General features: G+C 37.7%; 1 protein-coding gene and 1 long non-coding RNA gene across 8 annotated transcripts in view; one reads left to right on the top strand and one right to left on the bottom strand.

The window, feature by feature from the left end:
- Nucleotides 1–20,203, bottom strand: part of HMGCLL1 (3-hydroxy-3-methylglutaryl-CoA lyase like 1) — a 199,049-nt gene that overhangs the window by 10,746 nt on the left and 168,100 nt on the right. The window contains exon 8 of one of the 7 annotated variants that reach the window (XM_077903581.1): nt 11,580–13,150. The exons of the other annotated variants lie outside the window; for them this stretch is intronic. Coding sequence (XP_077759707.1) covers nt 12,977–13,150 — 174 coding nt within the window. The 3' untranslated portion in view covers nt 11,580–12,976. Of the gene's footprint in view, nt 1–11,579; nt 13,151–20,203 lie in introns of those variants that run through there. 7 annotated transcript variants of the gene reach the window in all.
- LOC144317337 (uncharacterized) overlaps nt 1–20,203 on the top strand; it is a 161,388-nt gene that overhangs the window by 29,183 nt on the left and 112,002 nt on the right. The window lies entirely within an intron of this gene.

Here is a 20,203-nt window from a genome sequence, read left to right as displayed (position 1 = left end):
ATCATTCGTGTCAGTATCCAATGATACCGAGCATGATAGCATCCTTCTAATTAATATATACCACACATGTAATGTGTATTTGTTTCATTGTCATCCCCTTCTTCTGCTACAACAAAACCCCAAAACTATATTGGCTTCCTTCAGGTTCTATTTTTTCATTTATTGGTTTCAGTCCAAATTATAGAGATGATTGCTATAGGAATCCTCTACCATTGTCTGTTCTTTTTTTTTTTTTTTTTTTTTTATGATAGTCACAGAGAGAGAGAGAGAGGCAGAGACACAGGCAAAGGGAGAAGCAGGCTCCATGTACCGGGAGCCCGATGTGGGATTCGATCCCGGGTCTCCAGGATCGCGCCCTGGGCCAAAGGCAGGCGCCAAACCGCTGCGCCACCCAGGGATCCCCCATTGCCTGTTCTTGAGTGGATATTGCTTCTATACTGCACTTCAGTAACCACCTATTCCCTCCACCCTAGTGGCACAAAATAATTAAGCCAGTTCCCCTCAAACTTGAATGAGCATAAGATTTCACTTACAATGCCTGACTTAGAGGGTATTGTACTAAAGGAAATAAATGGGACAGAGAAAGGAAAAAAAAAAAAACATATTATTTCACTTATATGTAAAATCTAAAAGAAACCCAAAACAAATGAACAAACATTTATGATGTCTGAGGTGAGACCTGAGCTTCTGAATTTCTAACAACTGCTGAATTATGCAGAAGCTGCTGCTCCTCAGAACATACTTGAGTGGAAAGAGACTCTGTTTCGTCTGGGAAAGAACTGGTTCTCATGTGTCAGTATATCCCGGTCCAGTCATCACAGTGGTTCCATCCTGCCTTGCACAGTGTTGCTCAGAATGGGACCACCTGAGTATCAGAATTACCTAAAGTCCTAGTTTAAAAGGCAGATTTCTATTGTCTATCTCCAGAAAACTGACTTTTTTGTTCTTGTAAAGTCCATTGTTTCATATTCTAAGATGACTTTAAAGCATAATAAAGTGTGAAAATAATTGTTTTCATTTACCTGTTCATCTGTGGCAGATAATGCCAACTCTTTACCAAAAATTTCTTTCCTCCTCTTCTGGGACTCTGCTAGGTGTCATAACCAAATGCCCTTTAAATTAAGTGTTGTTATGTGACTGTAGGTTAACAAATGATGTGCAAGCAAAGTGATGCAGGCGCCATTTCTAGGGATAAGTCTTTTTAGAAATTCTGTCAATAGTCAAATGCAGATTCTAGTAAGGCCTTAGGGAATGGTGAGACAAAAAAAAAAAAAAAGACGGGTGGAGCCTGAGTCCATGAGTTACCACCTGGAGGAGAGATGGCCACTGACAAAAGCATGTTTGGTGAGGAACAAACATCCATGTGTTAGAGCCATTACCCATTTTGGGGTGTGCAGTTATATCAGCCAGTTAGAATTAATATACCAACTGATGGGATAGATTAAAATCTACCATTTTTCAACTATTTTCTATTCCATCTGTGTTGTTTTTCTTTTCTACCTTCTGTTATTTTTTATGATCCATTTTATCTCTTTTACTAATTTAATATTTCTACCTCTTCAAATTGTTGTAGTTACACTATGGTTTACAATATAAACTGTAAAAGTCTACTTTCAACTATCCACACCACATGTAGGGAAAGACCTTACAGCAGGATCTTCTCAATTCCATACAACCACCCTTTGTGCTATAATTTCCTTACCTTTACTTTGATATTCCCATAATACATTTGCATACCCATAATATGGTGCTCCTCTATTTGCTTCAGGTAGTTTAGAGCAATTAAAGTTTAAAAAATTATTTTGATTTACTCCACTTTGAATTCTCTGAAGAAGCTCAACAGGAATCAGAATATTAGAGATTCACATCCTACTATTTAGTTAACACTCACCTTTTAGAGGTAGTATGCCTTTTAGAGGTAGAAGAAGGAAAATTATTTAGTGAAAGAGACAAGGAGTTCAGGAGGAGGTCCAATGTCACAAGCCAGAATAGGAAGTTTCTCTAAATACTTTTTTTTTCTTTTCTTGAGAAAGAAAGTAAGCAAACGGGGTTGGCGGGGGAGGGAGAGAGAGAATCTCAAGCAGGCTCCAAGCTCAGGGTGGAGTCTGACCTGGGGCTAGATCTCATGACCTTGAAATCATGATCCTAGCAAAGACCAAGAATCATACACTTCACTGACTGAGAAACCCAAGAATCTTAAAGTTTCTCTAAATACTTATACCACAGTGATGAATGCTTCACCTACTTAAGGAAAATAAGAACCAAGAAAAATCTACTGGATTTATGAAATTGACAGATTTAAAAAAAATTTTTAAATTTATTTATGATAGGCACACAGTGAGAGAGAGAGAGAGAGAGAGAGGCAGAGACACAGGCAGAGGGAGAAGCAGGCTCCATGCACCAGGAGCCCGATGTGGGATTCGATCCCGGGTCTCCAGGATCGCGCCCTGGGCCAAAGGCAGGTGCCAAACTGCTGTGCCACCCAGGGATCCCGAAATTGACAGATTTTTAAATGGTTTCATTAGAGACAGGACAGGGGAGAGCTGACAATTGAAAAACAAACAGAGGACATATAGTCTAGTACTTAAAAAAAATCAGTTTAGGGAGACTTGTACGTAAACCTGTTCTATACTTGTTAGCTGTGTGATGTTGATGTTACTTCTCTGATGCACCAACTGTAAGATGACTCTAATAGTACACAGTCATGGGCTTGTTGAGGACTCAGTGGGATCTTCCATGAAAAATGCTTATCTCATAGATTGGCACATAACACTCAGCAAATGTTGGCTTTAACAAGTATATGTCAAGGATATAGAGACAGAAGACATGTGATAATAAAGAAGAAAATCAGGGCATAATTGGGGGTATATGAATGGAGAGAGATGGAGAATATTGAGACCTGTAACCTGGAAGCCTTAAAAGACAGAGGTAAGTAAGTGGAAGTAAAGAATGATACCATACATAGAAGAGAAAATTCACAGAGATAAAAGCCTTAGAGGGTGTGGATAAGTTTGGGATTAGGGCAGAAACATGGTGTTGAGCTTAGAAATTAGTGGAAAAAACTGTCCTTTGAGACAGAGTGAGGGGGGAAGATGAACAGAGGTACAGAGATATGTCGAAGGAACACAGACCCCAAAGTTTTCAGGGAAATAAATGATCGATACTCTCAGAAACACAGTAATTGAGTTAATCTGCTGAGATATCAGAAACAAGTTATAGTATTTCTAGCTCCCTGATACTAGAGCTTCTCTTGGACTCTGCCCTACCCTGCTCTTACCACACATTTTGATGTGTACACAAAGAGGCGGGTGTATAATGAGGAGGAAGAAAGGGGGACAGTAAATAAATGACACCATGTAAATAATAAAAAAAGTACCTATACACATAGAAGTAAGTTTTTAATAAGCATCTAAAAATTCCAGATTTTTATAACTAATTTAGTCAGTTTTCCTTATGATTGATTGATTCAAAGGGAACTAAGCCCTAAAGTTCTTAGTCACAGAGGTCATTGTTCCAGAGATGGATCTAGAATTTAGGCCTTCATGTTTTTGGAATTTGGTAGGAGGTAAACAACTTCCAGTTCTAAATGAATGTTAGTGGGAGGCCTATGCAATAGTGTAAATGTGCAACTAAATATTAGGTAAAAAAAAAAAAAAAAAAAAAAAAAAAAAAAAAACCCAAAAACTATAGAATGAGAGCACAGTGATGCTGATATGAATTAGGTGTTACAGTGTTACCAATACTCATAAACCAGGGAGGGCTTGGGATAATGGGAGGACCAAGTTTTGGTAGGAGGAGGGAGCCAAAACAGCAGGTAAGATATACAAACTATATAAGGGCAAGAACGTTCCTCTATCTCCATTATAGGCTCAGTAGGTAGCATAGCACTCAGAACATAATGAGTTATTACTCAAATATTTCTGAAAGAATTGAGCAAATAGTGTGCCTAAAATAACAATGCATGCAATATCAAGACCTGGGTGCAAGTATAACCATACATGGTAATAAATGAACTTGATACAATTCAATTGGAAACATAGAATTCCATAAGGAGGATTCTAAAGTAAATGAAACAGTTCAGTGGATCACTACCTACTTGCTCCCTAAATCTCCTTCTCTTCATTCTGCCTTCCCATAAAGATGGGTTCCTGGAACTTGTTTGTTCAGTGACTCCTTATAAATGCTTGGTACAGTTGATGGACCTCATTTGGGTCAATCAGTCTCCTCCCCAGGAATTTAGAACAGAAACAAATATATAATCTATGTTTCTAAAAAGTGAAATGTATAGCATATGAGGTATGGGCAAGCAACTTTTTACATGAGCAATGGGAAGTAAAGAAGTTCAGTCTGCAGTAAGAGGGAAAAGGAAGCATCGTTGAATTGGAAATGTCACCTGAATTCCAGATAGCCTCTCAGTCTTAGGTCCAGCTTCATTTCTGTCCTACCTTGGTTTTTGAAATAACATTTAATTAGAACCATTCCAAGTCCCTTAAAACACACAGTAATCCTAGGAAGTAGGTACTATTACCATCCTCATTTTATAAATGAGAAAACTGAGACACAGGACATTTAATATGATCATGCATGGTGTTACATATTTAGTAAGTGATGTAAGCTGAGATGCAGGATCAGGTGGAAAAGTCTCCAAATCTCTGCTCTCAACTTGTGTGTATACCTCTCTAAAAGGTTTCCATGAGACATCGCTGTATCCTCATAACAAAGTCTCCTTTTTGCTTAAAGTAGCAGGAGTTGGCTACTGTTACTTGGAAACAAAGAGTAATAACTAACACATCATTAAGTTAATGACCTGGCAGGGAAGATATTCATAAGTATAGAGAACGATAATACAAAGTAGAGTGTGGTAGCTATTATGAGAATTACAAACAGAGCTATTCAGAAACACCAGTGAGACGGTTTCTATATTTTGTAGGGGAGCATGGAAGGAGGGGCAGGGTGAAAAGGTTGATGAATAGTTTGGCTCTGCTTTGGGCCTTGAAGGATGTTGACAAGTGGGGGATGGTGAGGGAAAAGATGTTCTACAGAGAGGGAACAGCTTGAGAAAATGCACCTATGATGTACAGGCCAAGGATGTACTGAGAATACTTTAATGAGATTTGTATTATAGGGGCTGTTGAGGTGTGGAAGGAGTACAGCTCCAGATCATGATAGGTCCTAAATGCCTTTCTCTGGGGGATGAGCTTTCTTCCCTAAGAAATAAAGAGCTACTTAAGGTTCATGAATAATCATGACATCATCAGCATTTGTTTTACTCAAATTTTGTTATCAGGGGAGCAATCATTGAGATGGATAGGAGGTTGAGAATATGTAAGTAGAAGTACTTGTTAGAAAATTAGTGCAATGGATGAAGTCACTGGTGATGAGTATTTAAAATGAAGCAGAAGGGGAAAAGGATTTGTGTTAAAGAACAAATTTGACATTTATGAGGTAAAATCATGTCTAAATGAATGTATAATACTGGAAGTAAGAGGTGTCATTGACAAAAGCAGTGATTTCTAGCTTAGTAACTAAGATGATCCATTAACTGGAATGGGATAGAGAATCAACTCTAATGAAAGGTAGAAGTTGCTTTCTTGGAAATCATTATAGATGTAAAAAACTGGATATTTAACATGTCATTCCTTAAAGCATCCCTGCTTGTTCAAAACTAGTTTTAATTCTTAATCTTTCAGGGCAGCCCTGGTGGCGCAGTGGTTTAGCGCTGCCTGCAGCCTAGGGTGTGATCCTGGAGATCCAGGATCGAATCCTGCATCGGGCTCCCTGCATGGAGCCTGCTTCTCCCTCTGCCTGTTTCTCTGCCTCTCTTTCTCTCATGAATAAATAAATAAAATCAAATAAAATATATATATATATATATATATATATATATATATATATTTCTTAATCTTTCATTGCATACCTATTTGCTTTTGCTCATTTATATCTGGGGTGATGTACAGCTTTGGTAATGTTCAAATTCATGGTTAAGCATTCTTGTAATCCAAAGAACTGGCTTCCATTGGGCAGTGAAATAATTTAAAAAGCTGTGACAACCTGCTTCCTGGGTCCCTAAGTTGAAGGCTCTTCCTCTCTGCTGAATACAAAGAGTATGGTTGGGGGAATCGGTGATAGAAATTCCAGATGGGTTTAGGGGAGCCCTACAATACAGGGGACTGGTACTGCTTCCAAAAGTGTATGCTAGAGGAAGTATAAGACTCAAAAGCTCCCCAACCAGCTGACTGAGATGCCAGGACAGCAAAACTGAAATGAGGAACCTGTCAAGTGGGACCCAAGGTAGTCTCACACTAGAATGGAGAGAGCACAGGTGGGCCTGAGATAACTAGAATCAAGACCAGGAAGGAGCAGCATATGGGCCAATATCCATTTGTCATGGTTAGGGTACTACCAGAAGGGTGAAGGCTGAACAGGCTGGAGAGAAGCATCAAGGAGAGAAGGGAGGACGAGGAATGCCATCACACAAGGTAACCCCTGGCCAGTGGTGGATGGATACTCAAACTCCCTTCAAACTTATCTCATAGGAACAAGAGTCAAAAAGCAGAAGAAAGGAGACATTGAGTTTTAAGAGGAAATGACTAAGCTGATTAACATATGTATTCAGCCATTTATTAGGAGGTAAACTGGCATTTAAACTGGAGTGTTGGGATCCCTGGGTGGCGCAGCGGTTTGGCGCCTGCCTTTGGCCCAGGGCGTGATCCTGGAGACCCGGGATCGAATCCCACGTCGGGCTCCTGGTGCATGGAGCCTGCTTCTCCCTCTGCCTGTGTCTCTGCCTCTCTCTCAATCTCTCTGTGACTATCATAAATAAATAAAAATTAAAAAAAAAATAAATAAACTGGAGTGTTCATTAAACTGAATACTGTCACTTACATAGAAAATTTAAAACATTTCATAATATTTAATCACTATATATTACCACTCTGTCCTTATTGTTCATTTCAAATAGTTCAAGTTCAATTTGATTTCCTTCCTTTGAGAGGCCAGGGAGAGGGATGTCCAGTACGGAGCCCAATACAGGACTTGATCTCACAGCCCTGAGATCATGACCTAAGCCAAAATCAAGAGTAGGATGCTCAACTGACTGAGCCACTCAGGTGCACACAATCTGGTTTATAAATGATTTACCAGAAATCTTGCTTATTCTAAAGACACAACTGATCAGAATATCCACAAGATATTTATGGTCATAATGGTGTTAATTTTTCTAAGCAGTGAATATAACTGAGAGAAAGCTGAGTATACATGAAACCAAAATAGATTTTCCTCCAGTTGAAACCAGTTAACTCAAAGAAGGTAGAAAAACAAAAATATAATTACGTTTCAATATATAGGAGGTAAAGCAGGTTTGGAGCAAACCACATCTAGAAACTATGATATAATCAATGGTTGATGCAATTGTAGGTATTTATTTTGGGTAAGACTCAGTGGTAGATAATAGTTGCAGTTGCAAAGTTCAAGAGCATTATGTGGTCAAGAATGTAGACATAGGGAAGCCGGGGTGGCTCAGTGGTTTAGTGCTGCCTTCAGCCCAGGGCCTGATCCTGGAGGCCCAGGATCGAGTCCCACATCAGGCTCCCTGCATGGAGCCTGCTTCTCCCTCTGCCTGTGTCTCTGCCTCTCTCTCTCTCTCTCTCTCTCTCTGTATCTCTCATGAATAAGTAAATAAAATCTTTAAAAAAAAAAAAGTAGAGTCTACAGAGGTAGATTTTGCTTGATTATGAGAGATAACTCTGTAGCCATTTAATGCTGCCTAAACTTAAGTGGTTAGCTCTCAAAATAATTCTCTCTGCCACTGAAACTATTAAAAGGCCATCTAAAGATCGTAGAAAGAATCCCTTCTATAGTAAGTGAAGTTATTGGCTCTGGCCTCTAGGAATTTTATCCAATCTTAAGTCTTTCTGCAAATGTACGTTTAGCTTAGCTTGCTCAATAACATCTAATTTTGTCATAAAGTTATATACATAGACAACATAAAAATATTAAGTGCTGCTGCTATTGTGATTTGAGGTAACATTTCTGTGGTAGGGCCATTTCTTGGCATCTGAACACAAGAGGCAAATTCTAAGCAAAGACACAGTGACTTCTTGGGAAGGCCACATGCAGTAATCTTCTAGATGGCATATAACTGTGGAGTCCACTGCCAATAGCCAAGAAAAAGACCTATAAAACATAGTTTAAGGAAAAAGTTTGTTGAAGACTCTCCTGAAGGGTGTCAAGCCCACACATATTTGGTATTTGCAGCAAGGCTGCCAAATACCACTAGAATTACAAAAGCTTCCATATGACTTACAACATATTTTAGGATTTGTTTTAACTTTAATACTTCCAAGCACTTAGAACTCAATGCCACCCTTAGTTGAAAGTGAAAATAGAGAAGCAGGTAGGAATTTTTAGATCTGAGTCCAAGTACTATTCCCTCACTTGGTTAGATAACATTCAGAGAAAAAGAAATCACCTATGAAATATATAGGAAAATACAATGTTAACCATGGAAAAAACAGACTGATAGGGCCAAATATCCTGTTTGGGCAAGAATAAAGTAAGACTCCTCAAGGTTCACAACAACAAGAAAGCTGCCACCTGCATCTGATTTCCAAAGTGCATGGCCCTGTGATGGTCAAATGCCTGCTTGCTCTGTGAGGTTTGGTCTGTTCCTTTTCTTTTCCTTAACACAGGGGACTGACTTGTGCAGTCTACATTCCCCCAACTCCTCTATGAACTAGATTCCAACTGGTTCAGCCAACAGAAAGCTCTGTTGGAGGGAGAATCCAGAATATCCACCCCCTCCCCTTTCTGTTTCAGGTGGTATTTCTAGCATAGCCTGTTTCTTCAGTGGCTCTAAATGTTGGCCATGGACAGTCCCACCTTCCTTTTGGTGACTCTGGATGGTGGGTTCCTGTAACAGTGTCTTCTTTCTTTGTCTAGCCAAGGGGCCTCATTGATGTTGATGTGGTGGTTTCCTTTTCCTGTTCCTACTAATCTCAGGAGTGCCTCCTTAAAAGTGAGAACACTGAGGGGCAAGCTATAAGGAGGCACTCGCTCTCAGGGTAGAGCAAGTACAATCAGCACCTGAGAATGAGTGCCCCCTAAATGGTGTGCCTTAGGCACCTGGTCACCTGCCTCAACCCAGGCCCTACTCATTGCTGGTTGCTTTGCTGCCTAATGTTCAGTTTTATGGTTCCCCTGTCACCTGTGCACAATTTCCTCGATTCACTTACATGGCTCCTGCTTTCTGGCTGGACCCTGAAAGATCCAAGTATTCCTTTTATGAAGTTCAGTCTGAATTTGCTTCTATCTAGCTCCTACCAAAGGCAAATTGAGAAAATATTTTAAAAAATATTTTAGAGTATACAGTCCCTCCTCTTCTAAGTATTTGAATTCTAGCCTTATATCAGTTTAGTTTATCAGAAAGACATATACCAGTATCTTATCAGCTCAGACACTTGCGGAGGTAGCTTCCCTGGATCCCATTTTAAGGTTATTTTCTTGCATTTATTGATAGTCATTGTAAAACACTAAGAAGTCAGTCATACTAGAGGATTTTTTTCCCCACATGTATCTTAAAAACTCCTGCTGGAGATAATTGTTCATTAATTTTACTATGCTGTAATCTTTATTAATCAGGATGATTAGGTTGAACTAGGGAAAAAACTAGAGGAAACCTATTGGTTCACTTAAGTGCATCGTAGAAAGAATTTGGAGCTAATCTTGGGAAAGACGGGAACCTTTCTGTTTCTCTCTGTCTCTTCCCTCTCTCCTTCCTTCTCTCTTCACCCTCCCATCTTCCCCCAACCACCCCCTCTGTCTTACCAACACCCACCCCCAATCATTTTGTTTTTTGTGTTGGCTTTATTTTTCCATGTCTATTATGCCAAAGGTCACAGGATTTTTATATAAGAAAAGTGAGTACTTTTTCATGAGCTCCAGCCAGGACAATACTGGGACAGGGGTCTTTATTGAGCCACCTTAGGTAAAGTGTCCATTTGTGGACTGGCTACAAAGCCAAGTGTATTAGAGCACAAAGATTTCTTGTACTAGGATCATGAGTCCACTGTAACATATACTTAGGAGGGGTGTTGGTATATGATATGTGTGTGTGTGTGTGTGTGTGTGTGTAAGGAAAGTGCTGCAATTTCTACACTCTCACAAGAAGTACATGGTTGAACTTATGGGGAACAGTTTCTTGGAGGAAGCTGTTACTTTCATACATCAAACAAGGATCCTTTGAAAGTTTCACCAAATTCCTTCGGTAGAAGCCACTTGGTATATTCTATTTAAATTTCAGTATCCTAAAAAAATGAATGTTAGCACTCTTGTAACTCTTCATGTCTCTGTTTTTAGAAAAGTTAAAACATCATTTAATGCTCAGTAGTGACAACTATTCATCCCACCAGTGCACAGACATTTGAGGAGTTCCTATGCTGTTCGGGGCTCCAGGTATAGTCACAGAAAATAACATGTACAAAATTTGTGCCCTTACAGAGCCAACTCTCTGGTGGAGGAGAAAAACACTTGAGATGGATAAATGACAAAAATAATGTAGGAAACAAGTGACAAGGAGAAGATGCCAATTTACTCCATTCTTCCAAGGAAATTGCTTGACAAGTAGGAAAGTGAACTTAAGTACTTATGCGAAATAATTTAAGGCAAAATAAAGTCAGGACAAATGCCTTGAAAAGGGATGATGCTTGGTGTGTTGAGAGCAGTAAAAAGACCATGATGACTGCAGTGGCTGGAACCAGGGAGACAGTGTGAGACAGATGTGTTGCAGGGCCAGATCTTGTGGACAAGTGTATTTTGATAAGGTCAGTATCATTAGTGTAGCAGACTGGAGTCTCAATCAGATTTTTTCAGTGGTAGCCATAGAATGGAAAAACTTCTGGGGGCATTGTACTTTTACCCATATCATGAAACATTTTGCTGTTTGATAGGCCACAGTGTTTTGGATTTGGAAACTACAGTAGACTAGGGAGGTGTCACAGGCCAAAGCTCATGAAGCTATTAACAAATTAACTGAAGTCATGTTTATGCTTTCCTGTCAAATAAAACATGTTTACTTGAACAAAGGTCTTTTGTAATTGAGCATAGGAGATTTGGTTTCTTACTAGACAATATAATACAAATTTTATAAATGTCTATTAATTCAACAAGTTCTGATTTCATAGGGAGACCTCATCAAAATTACTATGAAATGATAGCTCTTAGGAACATATTCAGCATTATGTAAGCTAAAGAATAAATCATTCAACCAATATTTACCAAGCATACACTTACAAAAGGCTTAGCATTCTAGTATATTTAAGACACAGTCCTTGATAGAAAAAACTTATAATCTAGTAGAAAAGCTATGATGTCTACGTGAAAACACAGAAAACTATGAGAAGCACTAATGCAGGTCAGTTAGGAAAATAGTTCAAGGAGGAAGGAAGTTATTTCAGGCTCAGGTAATTAGAGGAGGTTGCATGGGGGAAATGACATGAATCTGGCCTTGAAGAGTAGGATGATTTTACAGAGTATGGCACTTGGAAAGAGTCTTAAAAAGAACTAAAAACAACACCAATGACTGAACTTGTTAATGACAGTTTCCTGTTTATTGACATTTTACATTCACTCAATTCCTTCCACTATGTAGCAGAATTTTGTAGAAGTATCCAAAATACCATTCATTTACTATTTATTTAAACATATTAAGTGGTTTCCATGTACGTACAACTCACTATGGGGGCAAAGATAAAGGCTAGATGCAGTATTATAAACCTAGATGGTTAGTAGAATGGGTTTTTGAAGATCATGATATGTACGCACACAAATACTTTTTAACTTTCAGTCAAACGCTACATTATTGAATATTTTTAAGGTAGCTGTATATACATATAGAAGTAGATCTGCATGTCTATACGGAGGTATTGGTGGGAATGTGTGTACATATATTTCAGCCATATCACATAATTCATGTGTAATTTAGAACTCTCAGAATCTTCTTTACAGCTAATGTCCATAAGACATCTGTAAGTACTATTATATTTTTTAATAGAAATATGTGTGTTCTTGCTCAGTATTTCAGGCCAGTGCCTAGTCTTGTATCAATTACTCACATCATCTCACATGTCCAGAAGGAATTTATATCAAAAGTTTGTAAGCCATCTAACAAATGCATGCATGTTTCTCTAAAGCTGTATTTGAAATTTTACAGAGGTGGAATTCTTCCAATCATCATATCTCACTAAGTATAAGAGAAATCCAAAACTTTATACAAAATGAATTACAGCACTATATAGTTATCTATGCAAAATGTGCTAGTTGCTTATTGCAATATATGTAAAAACCAAAAATATGACTTTCAAGTTGATTTTAACTCAAAGGTGAATTATTTATGTACACAAAGAACTCATTTTCACTTTACCAGAGACAAATGACAATTGAAGTCAGAAAAAGCACTCAAAATTAATTTTACCCAAGTTTTTGTTCCTTCTATCAACCACATATTTATAAACATTGTTTCACACCAGACAAGGTTTAGGGGAACATGATATACATGGCCTTTGGTTTTGCTTTTAGTTCTTCAGTAATTAGGTATTTGACTTTGGAAGTGTTACTTTACTTCTATGGGTCTCACTTGTCATATTTGAAAAGTGAATTGTTAAAATATTCCCCTTTGAAGTCTTACTTGGAGAGTAAAGAAAGATACTCTTTTTTAAAAAAGAGGAAGGATAGAGTACATGGTTACTCTCCTAACTATAAAGGAAATGAGAGATGCTTAAGAGCTTCCTATAAAGTTTCAATAAAATGTCATTCAGGGTGCTAATATTACACCTGCCAAATGTCATACATTTATAGCACAGGTTTGCACATGGTAGACAGGCAGTCTATAAGTGTTAGATGAATCAAGGAACATATTTTGTGCTTCTAATATATTCTTCCAGTGATAAAATACATAACAATTAAAAATACATTTTTAACATTAAGAGAAGAACATGTTTATTATACTGTAAATCATGCTTCTCTCTCTCTCTCTCTCTCTCTCTATATATATATATATATATATATATAGATAGATATATACACTCAACTCTTTTTTTAAGTCATAGTTCCAATTGTAAGCCATGGATTCTTCCAGGAACATTATGTCCTTTGGCTAGGAAAAAAGAAAAAAAACAAAAAAAGACACACATTCAAAAGTGAATATATATTGATCTGATCCATGGGCAGAACACTTTTCTAAAAGAAATGTATTGAATTCGCTTGTCACTTTTATCCAAGTGAGGAAAAATATTCTGTTACTAGTAAGCTGTGTAGCCAACGTATCTGCACATTTTTCTGTCAGTCAGTATTTTGTAACCCAGGAACTTATGAAATTTAGTATGAAGATAAGTTTTAATGTCACCATTTCTTATTATTGAAACACTAGCAACATTTAAACACTTATCTGACCAAGTAACATTAAGTAGGAAATCTCTATGAGACATAAAATATAAGTTGTAATATCTCCTCATGAGAAACAATTTAATGTGTTTTATTAAGACTTTTGCCCTTAGGGTGCTGCTACAGGACTTGGAACCAAAATCCTTTAACTCTGTGACTCAAATATGGAAAAAAAGAAAAAAAAAAAAACCCAAATCTAATTTGTAAAATTATTCTGTGGTTCTTTGTTGGCAAGAGGTATAAACATCTTTAAGAATAATGACCCATTGTATTTTTTAGTCATCTAGACATTCTGTAAGGTAGTAAAGATTTTTTTTGAGAGTAAATTGTTTTTTGGCGAGTCAAAAAAAGAAACATGTGGAACACATTCCTTGGCTTTCCCAAATCTCCAACTGTGAGCGACACATGTACAATATTTTGAAAGTTTAGAAAAAAAGGCAAATCATATTCTCCAAATAATACTGTACCTTCCAAATAGTACTGCTTTGGAAAAGGTGTAGCTAGTGCGTCAATGCCTGGTAATCAATGATGGGGGAAGGGGGGAGGGAATCAAACAGGCAAAGATTTGCTACTTTTGAAATATATTGTTGAGTAGAATACTTGGCACATTGTAAGAACAAGAATATAATTTCTTCCTTCATGTAACTTTGACTAGTACATTCACTTAATGAAAACTTATTTTGGTACTTTATTTAAAATTAAAGCCACCTTTTCAATAAGAGATGGTAAACATCATTTGATCAGAACTTCAAAAAAATACCGACCACAATAAAAGTAGACCAACATTCTACAAAATATTTTATATTTTAAATGTACATGTACTTGATTGGACTCTGGGTTTAAATAAATTAAAGAAGTACTCAAGATAGCCAATAACGCTACTCAAGATGCTGCAAAATACATAGCCTTGCAAAACTACCCTAAAACACATTAGTAATGAAGTCATCCTACTTATAATTTAGAGGAATGTTAAATAGTAGCAAAGCTAATTAAGAATGTAAATGACTTTACTAATATGGCAGAAGGTTTGAGTGATTCATTGTGATCCATATGAATGACAAGCAAATCAAGACACTCATTAGCCTCATCACATATGCAATATATGCATGTGGTTATGGGACCTTTGTGGTATAACTAATAGAAATCTCTGTTGAAATTAGAGTCAACAAATAAGACTGTATGAAAATACCTTAGAATTTTTTAAAAAGATGTAATAAGAATAACTGCTTTGGGATCCCTGGGTGGCGCAGCGGTTTGGCGCCTGCCTCTGGCCCGGGGCGCGATCCTGGAGACCCGGGATCGAATCCCACGTCGGGCTCCCTGCATGGAGCCTGCTTCTCTCCCTCTGCCTGTGTCTCTGCCTCTCTGTCTCTCTCTGTGTGACTATCATGAATAAATAAATAAAATCTTAAAAAAAAAATAACTGCTTTGCTTCTCTATGCTTACTGTTTTCTAAAACAGGAGTTACTTCTTTTTTCAAAAGAGGCCATCTGCTCTCTTGGGAGCTTGCCTTCCTCAAAACTTTCAGGTGAAAGTTTATCTGTTGGAATCACATCCAAAATTATTTCCGTTCTTCCCATGCTAACCACGTATGCTCACCTCTTAAATTTCTAGGTTTTGTTCTCCTCCTCAGTTATACTGCCTCCTAGCTTTCTTCTCCCTGCCCACCCTTGCTCACCTCCTGACTACAAGAGCTCTCCTCTTTGCCACACATAGCTGTCTTCAACTTCTGTATCTGGAATAACAACTATATGATCTTAATTTCATCTAGATATTTATTCACATTTCAAAATACAATCCATAATATTTTGCCAATAGAATCTTATAAATTCTTTAAATTGATCTAAAATAGAGAATGCAAATAGTTACTGAAAATGCCAGTCATCTTTAGCTCTGCTTGGATAAGCTCCTGTAAAATGGTCTAAGGATTATTTTGAATATCACCTAAGACTAAACTAATTATACAAATGTCCTTTGTTAAAGGCATGCCTCAAATGCTCAGATCTCATATTGCTGCTGTGTATTTTAGCCAATAGATTTCTCAGAAGTAGTTAAGTGCAAAATGTATATGCCTAACAATGACTCCATCACAATTAAAACATGGTTTAAGGAGGAAAATTGTGCATGGAAGGTATAAAGAATCTCTTCCCATGTGGAACAATATGTGTTGTCAATATTCACAAAGAAATGATGTTAGGGTTGGGATGTTGAGTCTATACAGCCTTTGCCTGAGAAGAGAGAGAGATGTGGAAAAAATGGCCTTTGTAATGTAAAAAAAAAAATTCTGTAACTATTTTAAAGCAAATGAAAAATCAAGTCCATAATTTAACTTGTGTCTACTGCTATGCCTTATTTTCCTTGCTTTAGGACTATTAAAGAGAAGGTTCCAGAAAAGTTATGCTAGAACATACAAGTTTTCAGTGCTCCTACAAGATAATAACATATATTCTGATTCAAGTATTTCTAAATATAACAATGGAAACATAAAAATTTTGGTTTGAAATTGTAGGTCAACTGCAGATTTTCTAGTATCTCAAACAAAGTATCTACTTTTGTTCCCTAAATGTTGTAACCCTTTGGCACCTCTCCAGATGGAATCATCACTGAAAGAAAGTGAGCTTTGTCTTTTGTTCTGTTTCTGAGTGGGCTGTTCATTTTTCTACTCCATATACTTTTGCTTTCCTGAGAGAACACACGGGGCATGCTTTTAGTATAAAATATTTCCAAACTTTTTTGATTGTCTTGAGTCTCACCTCCAGGGCCATACTCTGTACAGGATCATTTTTAAAAAATGAGAATACAAAACAGGTGGAAATCAGGAACCAAATAATACTTTTCAGACTAAAATGTCTTGATTATAATTTTATTCCTTTCTTATCTACTTTAAATATTATACTGGTAATGAGACTCTTGTATAATTATATAGGATTAAAACTTCTGTCAAGATACACATTTCTAGAAACAGTAACTGTGAATATTAATGTTCAATTCCAAGAGAAATTGTTAATTGCTAATGTGTGACAGGAATTGAAAAAGTTATATCTATGATATTAAATTTTGAGGCCGTAACACTGAAAATGTGACTTAGTGACTTAATTTTTTGTTTAAGAAAGCACTCTACTACCAGGCCTCTATATACCCACTTGGATACACATCTAAAGGACTTCTCAAGTAAATTTAACCTAAAACAAAGCTCTCCAAACACAAAAAATATGGCTAAAGCTAAGCCCAAATTTCAATTCTAATTGTGACTCAAATTCACACAGATTAACAAGTTAGTGAGGACTAATAGTAAAATAAAGTTTCCTCTGTGTGGATCTCCACAGGTAAAATCAACACCCTCTCCTACTTTCTAGCCTTTTAGGATTAGGTATTGAACATTTCCCCAGGTGTTGTAAATATGCCTAAGCTCTCATGAAATCAGTCCTGGAGGCTGCTTTGTCATAAGGAAATCTTTCCTGATTGGAACTTCGTAAGGCAGGCTCTCTTATTTTAAAACTTTTTCTTGTTTATTCTGCCTTATATTCTTCATTTGCTTTGCTTTTTCTTATGGGCTTTATTATTTTTTTTTTATTTTTTTTTTTTTATTTATTTATGATAGGCACACAGTGAGAGAGAGAGAGGCAGAGACACAGGCAAAGGGAGAAGCAGGCTCCATGCACCGGGAGCCCGATGTGGGATTCGATCCCGGGTCTCCAGGATCGCGCCCTGGGCCAAAGGCAGGCGCCAAACCGCTGCGCCACCCAGGGATCCCTCTTATGGGCTTTATTGAAAGATAATTGATATATAATATTATGTAAGTTTAAGGTATACAACATGTCAATTTCATACGTATTGCAAAATAATTACCACCACAGCATTAGCCAATACCTCTACCTGGTTATAAAGTTACCATTTCTTTTTCTGTGGTGAGAATATTTAAGATCTATTCAATTAGAAATGTTCAATTGTATAATATAGTATTATTAGCTATAGTCACCGTGCTGTGCATAAGATCTCCAGAACTTATTAATTTTATAACTGAAAGTTTCTAACATTTGACCAGTATCTCCCCATTTCCTCTACCTGCCAGTCCTTGGTAACTATCTGTTCTGTTTCTCTCAGAACAGCCTTATTAGGTTTCACATATAAGTGATATCATAGAGAATTTGTCTTTCTCTAAATTATCTCACTTTATATAATGCCCTCAAAGTGCATCTAAGTTGTCATAAGTGAGAAGATTTCCTTTCCCATGGCTGAGTGTGTGTGTGTGTGTGTGTGTTCATATCAAATCTTCATCCATCAAAGGGCACTTAGGTTGTCTCTTTATCTTGACTCTTGTAAATAATGCTGGAATGAACGTCGGGTACAGATATGTCTTTTTTTTAACTTTTTTTATTAGAAAAGAAAAAAATACTGCATAGGTCTTAATACCTGGACATCAAGTATATTTATGAATAGAGAGCATCTTCATATAAGGGATTCTAAATGGAAGACCCAGATGGCACTCCTTGTTGGGGAGGAGTTCCAGCCCTCACCCCAATCAGACCCATCCCACTCACACCTCAACTTTTTGGATTGGGGACAGGCCAAAGGCAGCTCCCAGGTGTAATTTCAGATATCAAAGATCCTTAAGTGATCCCAACATCCACCCCTTTCTACTCTTACATTCATGCATCCCTAAGATAGCTGCCTAGGACAGGTCAGTAGTGAAGCTCTGATCAAAACAAAGCCAAACAAAGACAACAACGACAACAAAAATGCAAAAAACAAAACAAAACAAAACAAACAAAAAACAAAAACAAAAAAAACCCTACAAAAACAGAAGAAACACATTGGTTCCCTTAAGACCATGAGATACACAAGCCACCTCTCTGTCTTCCCTATCTATCCAGGGCCTCTGCCATTGAGCATACATCCTTGCATAGACCTATGCGGCCCAGCTGCTCACCTGGCTCTGTCACATTACTGTTGTCTTAATTGTCACTAACGAAAAAAAAAAAAATTAAGGCACATGCTACAGACACACCCAGCCAGAGGTCTGGTTGGCCCCTAGGACTTTGTTTCATGCTATAGTACTGAAGAGCATGTGCCTCCAACTGGGAGCCACCTGTATACCCCAGTGAGCTTCCTAAGAAATACAATGTTCCCTCCTACCTCAATCTTTCTTCCCTTAGGTGGCTGTTGTCCATTTCCTAACAATAGGCATAAGGCCCTCAGCTCCTACCTGCCAATGACCACCCCCAAAATTCAGTTGTCTCTGCCATAGCGGTAGAGTAGGTCCTCAGGCCAAAGCTCAACACTCCTCAGTGAATAGCTCTTGGGAGCTGTACAGATTTTTCTTGATGATTTGGAAGCCTGTGCTTAGGGGTCAGGGATTGGTTGAAGCCAGAGGTGAAAGGAATGATGGTAGAGCTGAGTAGACCTTGATCTTGGTCTACAGGCATAAATTTAGACACAGCATGAATGTCAGCTGGAAGTTCATCACCAGGCTGGGGTTGAAGGTCAGCTGGCCAGTGCAATGGCAGCTTTTGCCCTGCTGTACACAAATTATCCGGCAGTGCTCCTCAGAGACCACTGGGCTTGCTGTAAGCCAGGTGCAGTAGTTTCTTGCCCACCTGGCTCACCAGCTGGCTGGGCATTGATGACAGCCATTCTAACTGGTATGAGGTAATATCTTGTGGTTTTGATTTGCATTTGCCTGAGGATAAATGATGTTGAGCACCTTTCTATGTATCTGTTGGCCATCTGTATGTCTTCTTTAGAAAAATATCTGTTCAGTTCTTTTGTCATTTTTAAAGATTTTATTTGAGATATAGTGAGAGAGAGAGCATGAGCTGGGGGCAGAGGGAAAGGGAGAAGCTGAGCAGGGAGCCTTCCATGGGGTTTGATCCCAGGACCCTGGATTCAAGACCTGAACTCAAGGCAGATGCTTAACTGACTGAGCCATTCAGATGCCCCTTTTGCCCATTTTTAATTAGGTTGTTTGCTATTGAGTTGTAGGAGTTCTTCATATATTTTAGATATCAATCCCTTATCAGATATGTGACTTGAGAATACTTTCTCCCATTCCACAGGTTCTTTTATTTTCCTGATTGTTTCTTTTGATGTGCAGAAGCCTTTTAGTTTGATGTAGTCCCACATAGCCTCTTTTAATTTATTTTTCATTTTGTAGCTTGTTCTTTTGATGTCATATCCAGGAAACTGCTTCCAAGACCAATGTGAAAGAGTATTTTCCCTATGTTTTCCTCTAGAAGTTTTATGGTTTTAGGTCTTCTAAGAGTTTCATCCATTTCAAGTTAATTTTGGTGAGTGGTGTAAGATAGAAGTCCAATTTCATTCTTCTGCATGTGATTATCAGTTCCTGACACCATTTACTGAAGAGACTATCCTTTCCCCATTGAAAATTCTTGGCTCCCTTGCAAATATTAGTTGAACACATATGCAAGAATTTATTTCTGAGTTCTCAATTCTGTTCCATTGGTCTATGTGTCTATTTTTATGCCAGAAACATTCTGGTTAGCTTTGTAGTATAGCTGTATATTTGAGTTTGAAATAAGAAAAGCATGATGCCTCCAGCTTTGTTCTTGCTTCTCCAGACTGCTTTGGTTATTTGGGGCCTTTTTAGGATTTTTTTTTTATCTCTGTGAATAATAAACGCCACTGGAACTTTGATAGGGGTTGCATTGAATTTGTAGATGGGTTTGGGTAATATGGACGTTGTAACAATATTAATTCTTCCAATCCATTAACACAGGATATCTTTCCATTTGTGTTCAATTTCCTT

This window comes from Canis aureus, chromosome 7 (genome assembly GCF_053574225.1).
Source record: "Canis aureus isolate CA01 chromosome 7, VMU_Caureus_v.1.0, whole genome shotgun sequence".
Taxonomy (NCBI): Eukaryota; Metazoa; Chordata; class Mammalia; order Carnivora; family Canidae; genus Canis; species Canis aureus.
This window is presented reverse-complemented; position numbering and strand designations above follow the sequence as displayed.